This window comes from Cupressus sempervirens, chromosome 10, assembly GCF_028749045.1.
Source record: "Cupressus sempervirens isolate cs-2001-9-10 chromosome 10, ASM2874904v1, whole genome shotgun sequence".
NCBI classification, from domain to species: Eukaryota; Viridiplantae; Streptophyta; class Pinopsida; order Cupressales; family Cupressaceae; genus Cupressus; species Cupressus sempervirens.
The window spans coordinates 955,076,193-955,092,757 of NC_143127.1; the positions used below are offsets into that span (position 1 = coordinate 955,076,193).

General features: G+C 37.6%; 1 protein-coding gene across 2 annotated transcripts in view; it reads right to left on the minus strand.

Moving 5' to 3' along the window:
• LOC149537139 (citrate synthase, mitochondrial-like) overlaps positions 1 to 16,565 on the minus strand; it is a 241,296-nt gene that overhangs the window by 214,961 nt on the left and 9,770 nt on the right. For both annotated transcript variants that reach the window (XM_089807234.1, XM_089807233.1), the window contains one exon: positions 11,860 to 11,925. In XM_089807234.1, coding sequence (XP_089663360.1) covers positions 11,860 to 11,910 — 51 coding nt within the window. In that variant the 5' untranslated portion in view covers positions 11,911 to 11,925. The remainder of the gene's footprint in view (positions 1 to 11,859; positions 11,926 to 16,565) is intronic.

A 16,565-nucleotide genomic window follows, 5' to 3' on the forward strand; every position in this document is an offset into this window, starting at 1 on the left:
ACGACGAACCTTCAGAAGAAGATAGCAGCAACGATGAAGGCAGCAGCAAGAAAGTCCGTGTTCTTCAGAAGGACATGCTACGGATGATGGAGTTCAAAAACATGAACAAGGAGCCTAAGGGCAATGACCTATGGTGCACAGAGTGCAAGAAAGAAGGCCATACGAAGGGATCATGCCCGAAAGACCAATTTTGTGAGATTTGCCAGATTATGGGACACTCAGTAAAGGAATGCCCTTTCAATTTGAAAACAAGAACACCACAGCAAGTGTTTCTGACACAGGAGGCGTCCCCATCAGGAGGGAGCGGGAACACCAGTATGGATGGTGCCACATCAAGTGGATATAGAAATAATCGGCACGATCAAAACAACAACAACAACAATGGCAGCAACAACAATAATGGCAGGAGAAGTCGAATTTAGTATGATACGAATGGCCGGCCGATAGTCCAATGCCGCGCATGCAATCTGTGCGGTCACTTCGCCCGAGAGTGTACAATGGCGAACACACCGAAGTTGTTATGCAGATGGTGTGGACTTGGTGATCATGAAGATGCTAGGTGTCCGAAGTCGGGAGTAAACTTGATCACCGTCGGGACGGACGAAGAAGAGGTTCTGGCCATCACGCGACAGCAAGTGAAAGTGTACCTTGACCCGGCGGAAGAAAAGAAGAGACTGGAGGAAGCACGGGCAAAGATCCAGAAAGCAACACAGGCAGAAATGGCACACCTGAAGGACACGCCTATTACCTCCATACGAAACTGTGTAGAACAGAACATCGTACGGCAAATTTTGCAAACAGAGGTACCAGTCAAGATAAATGATTTGCTTCTTACAATGCCTCAGCTCCAATCCGCTCTCACGAATATTACGCAAGCTCCGAAGATACCAAGAGAACAAGGTAAAGGGAAGAAAATTACTGCAGGTGGAGAAGATCAAATGTTACTGGCCCTTACATCCAGACGGCATCCCGCAGTCATCGAGATGGGGATCCTCGGACATGTTCTCACGGACACAATAGTCGATGGAGGGTCCGGCGTAAATGTTTTGCCCGAAGAGACCTAGAAGAAGCTTGGACAACCGACATTGTGGCCTCCTAAATTTTAGTTGCTGACAGCAGATCAACATGGTATTAAACCTCTGGGCATCCTCATGGCACAGCCAGTCACAATTGGCACTCAGCCGTTCCTGTTGGATTTCGTGGTGATTCCGTTGAAATGAAAAGGATACGACGCCATCCTGGGCCACGGATGGCTTATCAAAACGAGAGCTCAACACGACTGGAAAAAGAACACCTTATCACTGGAAAATAAAAGCCGACGATTTGTCATTGATCTGCACACTCAAATGGTCGGCGAAGAAACCCCTCTCGTCAGATTCCAAAGGCAAAGGTGAAGGGGATGACGAAGGGAAGAAAAGAATGGAACCTGATGAAGAGGGCGTATTAAGACTGGAAGGAGGTTCGAGTGATGACGATCTAAATTCGTTGAACGGCCTTTTTCATTGGCAAATAGAGGATTATGAGCTATTTCCGAGCTGTAATATGTTAAGGGTCGATGAAGGTAAGAAAGAAGAAAGAAATGAATGTCCGATGGAACACAGAGAAGCCGAAGGAGGAAATGAATGTCCGAAGGTACATAGAGAAGCCGAAGAAGGAAATGAATGTCCGAAGCAACCCAGACAAGCCGAAGAAGGAAAGGCGGGTATGACTGAAGCTGAAGGAAAGAACATACAATACGAATCCAAAAGGAGGAAAGATTCCATTGTACGACCGTGTAGGAAGAAAGTATTACGTCGAACCACAGATATAGCAGAAAGGTGCCGAAAGCAAAGAAGACACACGATACAACCTTCACAAGAAACAAAGAGGAAGGGTTCAATAAAAGTTGAAGTAGCACAGATTGCAGGTGTTATTGACAGTCAGAAGGGGCAGCTGATGGAGTCCATGGTACCAAGCTTCGAGAACAAACTGGGCAATAGGGAAAACCAGATGGAGAGATCATGTATCCTAAATAAACTTGATGAGCGACGATTGCATGATAGACACTTGAAATTGAACAGGTTTCAACTTGGACAGTGGGTGTTGAAGTACGACGGTCGGAATGAGATCAAACTCGGGAAGTTTAGCGTCAAATGGGTAGGACCATACAAGATACGGGAAGTTGGTGATAATGGAGCGGTGAAGTTATCAACACTAGACGAAAAGGAAGTGGCTGACGCAGTGAATCGGTCGAAGTTGAATGTCTACCATGGGAGAAGTAACGCACCCCCGTGGACGAACAACTAAGAAAAGATTGTAAGTACTGTATATATGTAAATATTGTACATAATTATTCCAAAAGTGAGATTTAAAGAAAAAAAAAGAAGCTACCGTACGAATTTTTGAAACCAAGAACCGTATGGATTTCCAAGTAAGCAGTTTGAGTCAGGGTCACTGTACGGCTTTTCCAACCCAAGTCACCGTACGGATTTTAAAGTCAGCTAACGTACGGCTTCTTAAATGACCACCATTGCACGAATTCCGAGAGCCACTCACCGTACGGATTTTGGAGGTTAAGTTACCGTACGGCTTTGTTAAAAAGCTTGTCGTACAGATTTCCTCATGTATATGTTATTTGCCGTACGGAATTTGGGAGTCTCAGCGCGGTTTTTTTTTAAAACAGCCATCGTACGGATTTCCCAACATGGTCACTGTACGGATTTTCTAAAGTAGCCAATGTACGGATTTCTATGGTAAAGTCACCGTACAGATTTCAAGATTGTAACACAGGAAACAAGTCTAAGTACTGCGTACGGATTTTGAGAGTTCTCTTCAACATACGGATTTTGGCAAGTTCTCTTCAGCGTATGGAGATGAAGGAGAAATTCATATAGTTAGTCATACGGATTTTGGAGAAGACATTGAATCCCAATTTGGCATATGGCTTCCGTTCTCAGCACTCGACATACGGCTTGGTGTACAGATTTTTCAGTGTAGCATTAGCATATTTTGGTGTAAAGTTTTTTGAAGGGATTTGTCGTACGGATTTTGCATATTATGGTGCAGAGTTTTTGCATAATGTGGCGTATGGATTCTACAGGTTTGGGCATACGGCTTCTGCATGTTATTGCATTCAGATTTTGAATGGCATTCCAAGTTATTGCATAAGGAATTGGCATAACATAGTAGAGGGTGGCAAGGGGTTTTTCTAAAAGAATAAAAATAAAAAAATGTCAACAAATCAAGCCTGCTTAGAATGAGTAACGGAGGATACCATAGAGAAGGGGAAGCATCAACGATTGCCAAAAAGAGTGTAGAATCGGCAGAAAATGACAGAAATAGTGTGTTCCATGCAGTTTTGTGTGAGTTTCGAAGTGCTGACAAGGAGCGCACCTGGGGCGCTGCCCTAGGACCCCGCGGGGGCGTTGCCCCCTGGACCCCCAGTCGTTGCGGATATCGGTTGCAGGAAGTGTGACCAGTTGATGAAACTTGGAGTTGTTGCAGGCATAGTGTGCCAGAGGTGGAAAGATCTACGGAACAAGCATTTTGAGAGGGGTGTTACACTTGGAGTAGGTGTTGGCCGTGAAGTTGTCTTAGTGGATGCAGGGAGAGCTCGGGAGGAGTTGATCATCCAGTTGAAGGCAGTACAGCAATACTTGGTTCAGTGTACTCAGAATTGGAAGGCAAAAAGCGGCACAGGTGGCTATCAGGGTCAGATGTCAGATTGGCTAAGGTGACAGTGTTGAAGACCAATTAGTCAGTCAATGTATTTTGGTTGTTGATTTGTCTCAGAGATTTTGTAATAGTCGTCAGGAGACGACTTTTCTTTTTTTTGGGGGGGGGGGGGGGGGGGGGGGGATGATGTCGTCAGTAGAAATTGTGTATCAGCCGACGGGTCCCTTCAGAAAGGTTCTTGTTATGTAGCGACATGTTGTATGTGGCCGACGGACTCCTTCGGGAAAGTTCTTCGGAAAGTATTTATAACCCCTTCGGGAAGCATTGTAATCATCTTATCATGGAAGCATAATGTATTGTTTGGCAGATGCGAATAATAATAAGAAGAGTTCTGCTGTTGGTGTTCGTGCTCATTCTCTGTGTGCAATTCTTAATTAACCTATGTGATAAACACAGCTGAGGTATTGCAGTTGTTCTTTTCCCTTTTGTTTTTTACTGTGGCTAGTAGTTTTAAGTGGTTTGTGAGTTTCTCTCTCCTACTGTATCTATTGTGACTAAGGAGGAGTCATTTGCTAAAGTTTGTATTGGATATGTTGTGAGAAATCTAATTTCATTTGATAAATCTGAAGCTAGAATTTGGTGGAATTAAATGCTCAAATCCCACTCTTGACCTACGATCTAGAAGAATAATTGTTGTTGTTCATTTAAGGCAGGGTTGGCATTGATAGTGGCCTGCAATCACTCCAAATTGGCCTGCACCATTTCTCTTTGGCCCGCAAACCACATTCAAGCTTGCACGTGAATAACACCAGCCCTGCGTTTGGGATTTAGAGGTGGGCAGCTGAGCCTGGATATCAGCGTCTGCATTTTTGGGAGGAGCTGTCCTAAATCTGAGATTGCCAAGTGTATCTCCAGCCATCATTCTACAAACATTGGCTAACATGGATGTGGAAGGGCTGTGATCAGACTGAAGAGAGGTTGCTGATCAATTCAAGGTGGAATTCATAACACTAAGTCAAGTTATTCAATTGCTTAAACCAGGTTCCAATTGTTATTCCAATGTTGATACTTGTGCTTCAGATAAAGCATCAAATTTTGTGAATGTAATAAGTGCTGAAGGTTTTGAGAAATAAGTGAAGTTGTTGAAATTTAAAATACATTGGGCTGGTTTTTCATTAGACATTTAGTTGGCTCTTCCTTTGCAAATTATTTACAATTAAGAAACTGTTTCAGTTGGCAACTACAAAGCTTGAAATCGCAACCGTTTATTGTCTTGTTGGAGAGTTGGCTTGCAAACTGTTTGACAAATGTCAAACCTCTGATTAGCTTAGGAAATTGTGTGCTTAAGATATATGTTTGAAGCTATAGCCAGGTTGGGGTTATTACAATTGTCCTAGACTAAAACAAGTGTCCAAAGCAGTGAGCTTGCAAAGCTTGGCAATTAATATTTGTAAAGTTTCTACTAAGTCCTTATCTCTTAATCAGACTTTCAATCCAGTCTTATATGCTAAGTTAGATCTTTTAATTATTCTGATTGTGGATGAAGTTATTGCTTATTATAATGCAGATCCAATACTGAATATTGCACCTTTTATCATGAGGGAGAATCTCAGGTATAAATCGCAGGATATAAAATACTTAGAAGAGCAGACTGTTGTAACTGTGTGTCTTCTAAACTGCATTTACGACCTAATTATATATCCTTTCTAAAGGGTAGGTCCCTCAAGGGACATAACCCTTCCTAACTTGGCACTAACCATATTATTCCTAAGTCGGCGATCTAGGAGACACAGATTAGTAATGACTAACTAAGTGTTAGTTTAGTCAAGCACCAAACAAATGCATCATCTAGAAATCGCCGGCACCTCTAGGAGAAATATATATATATTTATATAAAATGCCAATCATTAGAGATATATTATTATTAAGAGAAAGTACGGTCTGTACTGTCAAACCTGTAGGTTTATCATGGTTATATTCTTAACACTCCCTCTTAACCTGATAATCCTACAGAGAGATATTATACCTAGCAACACCAACACAGATGGTTAAGCAAGAATTAATACTCTATATATGTCTGTCTCTTCTTAGTATGTGATATCATAGAACACATGATACAATGTCATATTACTAAACCTGTGATATGACAAATCACTGCTACTGTGATAAGACACGGGTTGTGACTCATAGAAACTGGTATTTCTATATCACAACAAGATCTTGAGTTTAAGATCTACTCGAATATAGGATAAACCCAGAGAATACTAAGATTCTTCCTTTATCCAATTTGTGACCCATGAAGATAGCAATGTCAACATCACAATATGATCTAAAACTCATCTAGATCTACAGTAAAATCTATTGTTTCGTACATTATCTAAGAGATCGTCATCTCTCATAATGCCCTTTGTCAACAGTAAATAATGTATCAAGATGCATTCTGTCTATATCAGGATGTAGGCCGTCGGTATCAGGATGTATGTCGTCGGTATCGGCCGATAGCGTGTGTATCGGGATGTGTGTCGTTGGTATCGGGAAGGTTCTTGTGTATCGGGAAGGTTCTTATTATGTAGTCGACATGTTGTATATGGCTGACGGATACCTTCGAGAAGATTCCTCGGGATGTATTTATACCCTCCTCCGGGATCACTGTAATCATCTTAGTATCAGAAGCATAATGTAATATCTTGGTGTATGCGAATATAATAAGGAGTTCTGCTATTCTTATATGTTGTTCTCATCTATTGTCTGTATGTGTTAGAATTAATAATCTTTCCTTGGTTGTATTTATTTATTTATTGGAATAAACCAAGGTATCCCTTATGTATTATTTATTTGTCCTCTAGTCCACATGTAAAGGACATATCATTCTTGTCCTATTGTCCACTTGTGAGGACAACTCTTTTTTGTATTTCCTTTGATAAGGAAAATAGATATTCCTCCTTAAGAGGAACTTGACACTTTGCACACACCTTTTATGAATGTGGCATTCATAGAAATGGGAGTTACACATGCAAAGACATGCAACTCCTTTCTCATCTCTTTAAAAGAGGTGCTTCTATCTCTCATTTTCATCTAGTCTCCATTATTCACATTAAGTTTTTGATGCTATTGTAAATGAGCTATTTTGCTGTATTTCTTCTCTCTCTCTTTCTCATTCTTAGGCTTTTGCCTCATTCATAATACTCACAAGGGGTTTTCTTTGCTTTCCCCTTATCAAATCCTTGTCTCTTGTGTTGCTTATCTTTGGTATTGCTCCATTGATCTTGTATCATTTGTATGGTAAAACTCTTCTTGCTCTCTTGGATTAAATCTATTATTTCATGCTATTTCATTTTATTATATTTTATCATTTCAATCACTTTTTCTAACAGTATGCATTATTTTCTTTACCTAGTATGGTAAACACCTTTTATACAAGTGTTCATTATTTTAGAGATCATCGCCTCTTTAAATAATGATTACACATGGTGGAACCCATAACAGTCAGTAGCCTGACAAAAAAAAAAAAAAAATTATTAATAATCAAAAAAGTACAAATGGATTACAACTCAACCATACCAAGTCTCCTCCTGAAATGTTCTATCTTCACTCTAGATAGAGGTTTGGTGAGTATGTCTACTGTCTAATCTGCAGTGCAAATGTATTCCAATTTTACAAAATTCATGTCTACCATATCTCTTACATAATGGTAAATCATCAGTCTGTAGAGAGTAGAATCTATGGATGGTGATTCTACAGCTGCTTCCTTAAGTTTATGTAGATAGGTCTCCATAGGAGAAGACATAGGTTTGCAATTCCACATTCCAAATTTTTTTAAAATATCTAATGTATACTTCACTTGATTTAGTATGATACTGTCAGAATTCTGCCATACTTCCAGCCCTAGAAAGTAATGAAGGAGTCCCAAATCTTTCATCTCAAATTCTCTAGTTAGATCTTTCTTGCACTGATCTATGAGATGATCATCACCTGTTATTAGTAGATCATCAACATACAGTATCAGAATTACCATATCATCTTTATCTCTTTTATAATATAAATTTGGATCAGCTTCATTCTTGGAGAATCCTAAGTTGGTGAGAAACTTATCAACTCTTTCGTACCAGGCCCTAGGAGCCTATTTAAGCCCATAGAGAGCTTTCTTGAGCCTGCAAACAAAAGTGTTAGAATCATGAGTTTCAAATCCTTTAGGTTGCTCCACATATACTTCTTCTAAAATCTTTCCATTTAGGAATATTGTTTTCACATCCATCTGATGTACCTTCGATCCCTTTGATGCGGCAATTGCTAAGACTGCTCTTATGGAGATATATCTGGCAACAGGAGCAAAGGTTTCTTCATAATCAATTCCTTCTTTCTGAGAAAATCCTCTGGCTACAGATCTGGCTTTATACTTCTCAATACTACCATCAACAGCATGCTTTATTTTAAATATCCACTTGGAAGAAACAACAGATTTTCCTTTAGGTCTTGGAACAATTTCCCAAACATCATTTTTCATAATAGATTGATATTCTTGTGTCATAGCTTCTTTCCAAACTGAATGTTTAATAGCATCAGAAGGATTGGTTAGCTCTGTTTTGGATAAATCACTCATGTTTGTTGTATAACCAAAGAATCTTTTAGGTCTTTTGCTTTCTTTGACTGTTCTTGAAGGTGCAGCAAAGTCTTGAGCTGCTTCAATTGTTTTTATGGCCCAAAGTGGTTTTTTCTTTGAATTTTCTTCAAGGTTCATATTTTGAATTTCATCTTCAATCTCTTCTAAGTTTTCCCTCTGGGATCCAGATTCACTATTTCTTTCAGAACTAGATAAAGGAGAAGGTTCATCAGAACTTATGGCTCTTTTGAATGCAAGATCTTCTTCAAAGATTACATCTCTACTAAGTTCAATAGCTTTCTGTCCAGGTATGAAGATCCTATATACTTTAGAAGTTTCACTATACCCTACAAAAATACCCTTCCTCCCAAAGGGTTTTAACTTGGTTCTCTTTTCTTTTGGAACATGGATATATACAGGACATCCAAAAATTCTAAGATGACTTATATTGGGTTTTACTTTAGTAAATACTTCTTCAAGGGTTTTATCTTTAAGATAGGAGTGAGGACTTATGTTTTGAATATATACAGCAGTACAAGAGGCTTCAACGCAAGATAATATTCTAGGTTTTGGTCAAAAATCATAGCCCTAGCAGCTTCTATAATTGTCCTATTCTTTCTTTTTGCTACCCCATTTTGCTCTGGGTCATAAGGAACAGTGTACTCCCTCTTAATTCCTGATTCTTTACAAAACCTTTTAAACAAGTTTGATGTATATTCTCCTCCACTATCATTTCTAAGGGCTTTAGTTTTATGTCCTAAAAAAATTTCAATTAATGCTTTGAACTCTTTAAATCTTTGTAAGATTTCTTCTGATTCCTTGCATTTTATAAAGTAAATCCATGTTTTCCTAGAGAAGTCATCTATGAACAAGATATAATACTAGAATCCTCCAAGAGAAGGAACAGACATAGGTCCACATAAATCTGAATGAATTAATTCTAGTACATTATTTGTTTTCCTAGTACTATCATGAAAGGGACTTCTGGTGCTTTTACCCAGAGCACACCCTTTGCAAATACTAGGGTGGTCTTTATTTAATTTGGGTAATCCAGTAACCATCTTTTCCATAGTTGATAAAGTTTTAAAATTTAGATGCCCTAATCTTCTGTGCCATATTTCATTTGAATCTTCAGCTTCATGAACTAGGGCTTGAATGGATCGACTCGATTCTATATTCAATTCATACAAATATCCCTTTCTTTGACCAATTAACTTTGCTTTCTTGATGGAAGAGTTTTTAGCCCAAGTTAATACTTTGCCATCCACGAATGCAACATTGTGTCCATCATCTTCAAGTGTTGTAATTGAGATTAGGTTTCTTTTAATCCCTAGTACATAGAGTACACCTTTAAGAAGAAGAGTATTACCTGATTTTAGTTTCAAAGTACAATCTCCAATTCCTTCAACAGAGTGTGTTGAGTTATCACCAATATTAACTTCACCGTTAACCTTCTCTGACAAAGAATATAGAGTTTTTTTGTATCCTGTTATATGTCTAGAAGATCCACTATCAATTACCCATGTTTTATTTGAAATTTCATTTGATAGAGAGGAATACAAAACATGGTTCTCAAGATCATAAGTATCTTCTTCTCTAATGACATTTGTACAATTTTCCTGTTGTTTGGAATTTTTAGGACAATTAGATCTATAGTGTCCAAATTTTTCACATTTGAAACACTTTATTTTAAATAGATCTTTCTTGGACTTTCCATTCTTTTGATTTCCCTTTTTCTTCTTGAAATGCTTCTTCTTGCCCTTACAGGAGTTTGTATTAAGAACGTGAAGTTCTTCATCTTCTACTTTTGGTTTCCCTCCTTTCTTTAATTTTCTAGATTCCTCTTGAAGACAATTATTCTTGAGTCTGTTAAAGTCCGGAAGCTGATCTATGGCACTTATTCCTTGTGCAAATGTCTCACATGAATCTGGCAATCCATCTATAGCCATAAGTGTTAATTCTGTGTCACTAATGATGGTTCCTATGCTTGATAGTTCATCTCTAATACTAGCAACTCTTAGGAAATAAGAATTTATCGATTCTCCTTTCTTTATCTGAATGTGTTTAGTTGCCTTTTTAGTGCAAGAACCCTAGTTGCATTGCTTACTTCATATGCATTTCGTAATGCGTTCATCATATCAAAGGCAGTACGATGTTTTGTAAGCATAGGTGCAATATCGTTTTTAACTCCATCCAGGATGATTTGAATAGCTTTTCTATTTCCTTTGCTCCATATAGATTTGTGAGGTTCAACTGAGGGTTGTTTGGATGCTCCATCAACGAATTGTTTAACATTGTTCTCTTCAAGAATCATCAAGATTCTGAATTTCCAGGCTTCAAAGTGTTCTTTCCCATCAAACCTGTCCTCGGGTCTGATTGTGTATGCCATTGAAGATAGGAGAAAGCTACTGAATATATATGAAGTCTGATAACTGAATTTTGCAGAGCCCTAGATATAATAACTAGGCTCTAATACCATGTAAAGTTTCTGCTAAGTCCTTATCTCTTAATCAGACTTTCAATCCAGTCTTATATGCTGAGTTAGATCTTTTAAGTATTCTGATTGTGGATGAAGTTATTGCTTATTATAATGCAGATCCAATACTGAATATTGCACCTTTTATCGTGAGGGAGAATCTCAGGTATAAATCGCAGGATATAAAATACTTAGAAGAGCAGACTGCTGTAACTGTGTGTCTTCTAAGCTGCATTTACAATCTAATTATATATCCTTTCTAAAGGGTATGTCCCTCAAGGGACATAACCCTTCCTAACTTGGCACTAACCATATTATTCCAAAGTCGGCAATCTAGGAGACACAGATTAGTAATGACTAACTAACTAAGTGTTAGTTTAGTCAAGCACCAAACAAATGCATCATCTAGAAATCGCCGGCACCTCTAGGAGAAATATATATATTAAATGCCAATCATTAGAGATATATTATTATTAAGAGAAAGTACGGTCTGTACTGTCAGACCTGTAGGTTTATCATGGTTATATTCTTAACAATATTCATAGTTAGCTCTTTCATTTTCAATAGTCAAATTATTTTTATCTATTGATCTTGTCTAGTTAATTTAATTCTTGTATTATATATAATATTTCACTTAAACACAAAAACATACATCTTCATCAACCTACTTTTCTTGATCAGCCTAGCTCACTAGAGTGCTAGAAGTGAAGTGGCACAAGGGTTGATTTGTTACTTAGGATTTCATCAATTCTAAGGGCAGTGTATTCCCTTCTTCACAATATATAAACATCAATTTTTTCCAACTAGATTTCTCCAATAGGAAGTACAATTCAGTCAAGATAAATAAATTTATGTTTTCCTTCGTACATTTATTTCAAGTCTTCTACAAAAAAAAAAGACCACACATCAAAAGATAAAATACTAGGATGTAAAGCTTGTCCACTTAATAAGACAAAAATATGTTCAGGTGCACATTTCTCTTGTAACATAATTTTAAACCAGATAAATGCATTTTAAAGGTATATTTTTAAATATCTAAACAGACAAATATATAACGTTTTGACTAAATTGCATCATATGGAATTAGATATAAGAATGAATATCAAATATTTGTTAAATGTCCACTTACAAGACGAGAGCGTAGCCTTGAAAATGCCAATGCTCCTCTATACAAAACCATTGTTTGAAAGAATCTCTGTTTCAAGGAACAAAATACTCATTAATCTAGATGAAGATTGCCTGAATTGAAGTTAGAAATCCATTTCAAAAAAGGGAAAATTAAAAGAAAAGTGAAAGGTAATTGACTTTAAGAACCCTACATTGTAGGGTTGAGGGAGCTCATGGGCAGCCCATGGAGAAAATTGTGCAGAAGTTGGAGAGATTTGTGTCACAAGAGAGTTACGACAAGCATGGCATCTTTTGTTGACATAATGACCATCCATGATAGATGATTTTTTATGAATATGTTATCAATTTTTCAAAAGGGGAAGAGGTCAGGGAGAAGAGAAAGTACAAGGAAAAGAAGGAAAAGGGAGTTGCAGAGAATATGAAGTCAGATTGCACGTGCATGTTTCTGGCTTACTCTGTGTGTTCAAAAACTAGAGTAAATGCTCCACCATGGCTGGATGTTCTCTCCATTTGTTTTGAAAATAATTTAGCTTAAACAATAGATCTAACATCAATTTAAAAAGATTCTTACAGCTTTAAAGAAACATTTTGACAAACATTCTATACCCCTGCCTCTGCATTATAATTGGATTTTGATATTAATTCTGAGTTCAGCTAGTTAACCACTTTTCCTTTGCCACTTAAAGGATATGATTGTTTTGTTCAGGTATATAAAAACACTTGTACTTAGCTAGTGTCCTCTTACAGCCAAAAGGACATAAATGTGTGGTTTCATTGTTTGATTCACTTATGATTGGGAGACTTGATTCATGATTGTCATAATTAAACTCCTGATGTCAGCTCTAGCACACCCTATGCATGTTCTCATTGTTTACATAGCCAGTATCACCGTAATAGCTTCTTTGTATGATGGAAAATTCTCTATTATATTTACTCATAAATGATGCTAAGCATAGCTTGGCTTTCATCATATGCTCTTGCTTAAAAGCTGTTAAAAGATCTTTCCAACATAAATCTCTCTATAAGCATGTCGCCTCTTAATTGACCCATATGTTGGGAAATCTGCAGTTAAATGCATTATTCATATGTTGGGAGACTTGATTCATGATTGTCATAATTCAACTCCTGATGTCAGTTCTAGCACACCCTATGCATGTTCTCATAGTTTATATTCTCTATTATATTTACTCATAAATAATGCTAAGCATAGCTTGGCTTTCATCAAATGCTCTTGCTTAAAAGCTGTTAAAAGATCTTTCCAACATAAATCTCTCTATAAGTATGTTGCCTATTAATTGACCTATATGTTGGGAAATCTGCAGTTAAATGCATTATTCATTACATTCTAGAGGTATTAGTCAAGAAGTCTACACTTAGTGTATGCTTATGCATGGTCCTTACTTGTAAGTCTGAATGGAATGACTTTACCTTGTTTGAATACTTCCATTAATATCTGCAAAGAACTGCTTGTAAGGGCTGATTGTTCTTCCTGTATAGTTTCTCTTTTACTTGATTGGAAAGATGCTGATTAAGGCTATAGGGATAAATGTTATACCTGCTAGTTGCTTTTGACAGACAGAGTTAAAGTTCTCATACAAACTCATTTTATATACATTCAACTATCATTACATTTTATAATTACTGACTGATAATGCTCTGAGTATTTATTGACAGTATTTACACATATATAATCAAATATATACCTATATAAGAATTTGTATATATTTGTAAGCTCAGCTGTAATTAAATACTTACTGAATAAGAAATTGTACATGCGTAGATATACGTGTTAGCTGTTCTAGACATAAAAACTACCGTTAGCTGGAATTAAATTTTTATTTCCAAATGGATATAACAGTATATATGCTAATAAAACGCAATGTAGGCCATCGCAGAGTTTGAATAACTTATCTTTATTGGTAAAAAAGTTTGTCACTTCATATAGAATAAACAAATAAAGGAAAAGTTTTTCAAGTAGGTCCCTCTAGGTATGCTACAGAAATTGATGTTAAAATAAATTAACTTGGGTTCTGCTGATTAGTCCAGATTCAGTACTCTAAAGTTCAAATAACCTCTTAAGTAAAATGGTTCTCTATCTTAATGGAAAATACTTCCCATGTATTTGTTAGGGTAAACTGATTAGAAATTATGTTAAAACAAGAAAGAAAAGGAATGGTGCTCAATCGCACAGGTGGACTAGCGATCAGCACCGACCAAAAACATTTTCAATTTGTTCATCTTGGTATTGTTTGCATCTCTTCTTTGGCTTTGCAGTCAGTACTTATTGGGAACCTAATACTTTTGTTGAAAAGTTGTATCACAAAACAATAGGCTCAAGGCACCTAAAACTCTTAAATTTGTGCCTGTGCTCAATAATGTTGTCTCATCTTCAATACCTTTGTTAGCATCTTCATTTCCTGTGATTCATTTTACTTGCTTGTTCTCTGAGTTGCTGATAGTTCTTCCGTTGTGAGATTTGAAGAGCATTTGAAACTCGAGGCTAGATTTAGCCAATTATCTCTTTCTTCCTGAGATTTTGGTGGGATTAATTCAACTGCCAGAAATTCAGTACTCTGCTAAGTATTTTGATGACACATATGAGTAGAGGCATATGGTCCTTGATGTAACTCCCGGGGTAGTTTGCTTTCCTTAGTCCTATTCTCCACTAGGACTTGCCTAGGCTTACACCAAGCCTCCTAGTGTTCACCTTGGTGCCCTATCCACTAGAGGATTGCTCTCCTATCCTCCCACACTTCACCACCAAGTTACACCATTTAGTTAAGCTCTCAAACTCACCAAATGTATTCTTCTTGCTTTCTTGCCAATCTTGAATCCTGATCAAACTTGACCTTTAGATTATCCATGAGGAGTGGGGGAATTCTCCATGAAGTATATGCATCATTACAACCTTCTGAACCTAAGACCAATTGGGGCTCTAACCAATCTTAACCAAACCATCCAATTGCCCTTTTAGGCCTAATTTAATTAGCCCTCCTACTTGAGGTTTAGGCCCTCAGTTCAAATCATTTCCGATCAAGACCCCAAACAAACTATAGAGTCAGGCACCCTTTTGAAAAATCTAAAGGATTTTTCAGCTTTTAGGTCTCCACCTTGTCTGGACACAGGAAAGCTACATTCAAGCCTGAAAACAAGGGTTTTAGGGTGAAATAGCAGCATTCACTAGGTCCAATTCAGCAGGACTCCAAAACTAAAGGTGAAAGCTTCTCCATTTCACCAAGTCAACTTCATATATCCCTCTTTCAACTCCATACACTGGGTTGAACTATCCAATACATTCAATCCCCCATCTGCCTCTTGCAATGACTGATTTTTGCCTAGCTGGGTACACAGTCTTGCCTAGGGCATCAGTTTGTGCCCTGCTTTCCAGGGCCCCAAAAACTATATACAATATGTACATAGGCTCCTCTCCCATTTCCCAAAAGGCCACAAAGAACTCATGGTGGGGATTCATGGGGAGCCATGTTAGCAAAAGCTGTGAAACTTGGGACAGTGAACTGTACTTGTTCAAATGATTTTCAAAACCTTACTGAATGAACTCCCACCAAGAAACTATCTAAATGAAAAACAACAATAAATACTAGAACTACAACAATCCAAGATAAAACTAGCAACTTCAATCCATTAATGCATTTGAGGGTTTCATGCATAGGTCAAATGGTAAAGATGCACAATAAGAACGTTGCTTTCAGCACAAAATTGATTCAAAATTCCCAACCAAACGAGAACATGTCTTCCTCGAGGTTTTATAGGTCTTCCACAGGTGTGCAAGTAGTTAGCATAACTATCCTAGTCCTATTCTGCGAATGCAATCCTTAGGACAAAGTTGTCATGCAACTTTTAAAAAGTTGTCATGATAACTTTTTGCTACATTGCCCAAATCTTGCCAAATGGACTTGGAAACTTCCAAGTAAGGTAGAAATGGTCCAACTAGACCATGAAAGTGTGAATTAGCCTTTTCCACAATCCACATATTTTTTTCCCTCATTTTTACACTCCTAGGCCAAGTTGACAACTTGATGACAACTTTTACAATATTTAGCATTTATCACCTAGATGATGACCTATGACCTTCCCCTTATGCATTCTTGTGTAAAAACACTCTTAGGATCCAAATAACTACCCATGCCAACTTTGCACACCATTTTGCACACCAAAAGTCCTAGTCCTAACACCTATGAAACAAAACACTTCAAAGCAACATAAACAACATGGATTGAACTAATCAAATCCATTTGCACACAAACACAACAGACCAACTAGGGTCCAAAACAAGAAAGCAAGATTTGGCTAGAGTCTAGACAAGCCAAAACCAAAAATTGAATTGCTTTCCATTAGGTGCTCCAGCACCAGTCCTTCCTCAAAGTGTTGTTGCATTGCTTGTTGTAAAAATGCTTCCCAACGATCGACTACTGCCACAGAATGAAATGCAAGCTACTGGAGTCCAACAATCGCGCGGGTGATGCATGGAGCAGGGTGTGACATTCATCAAAGCATAATGATTATTTTTCCTTTTAAGTGTCTTGGTAGACATGTACATAAAATGTGGATGCATAGGTAGGGCATGTAACTGTTTGACAGAATGCCTCACTAAAGTGGTGCCTTGCGGGTTACCAAGATTGCAGGATATGCAAAAAATGGATGGTAGAAAAGGCTTTAGCTACCTTGAAGCAACTGAAATTGGTAGGT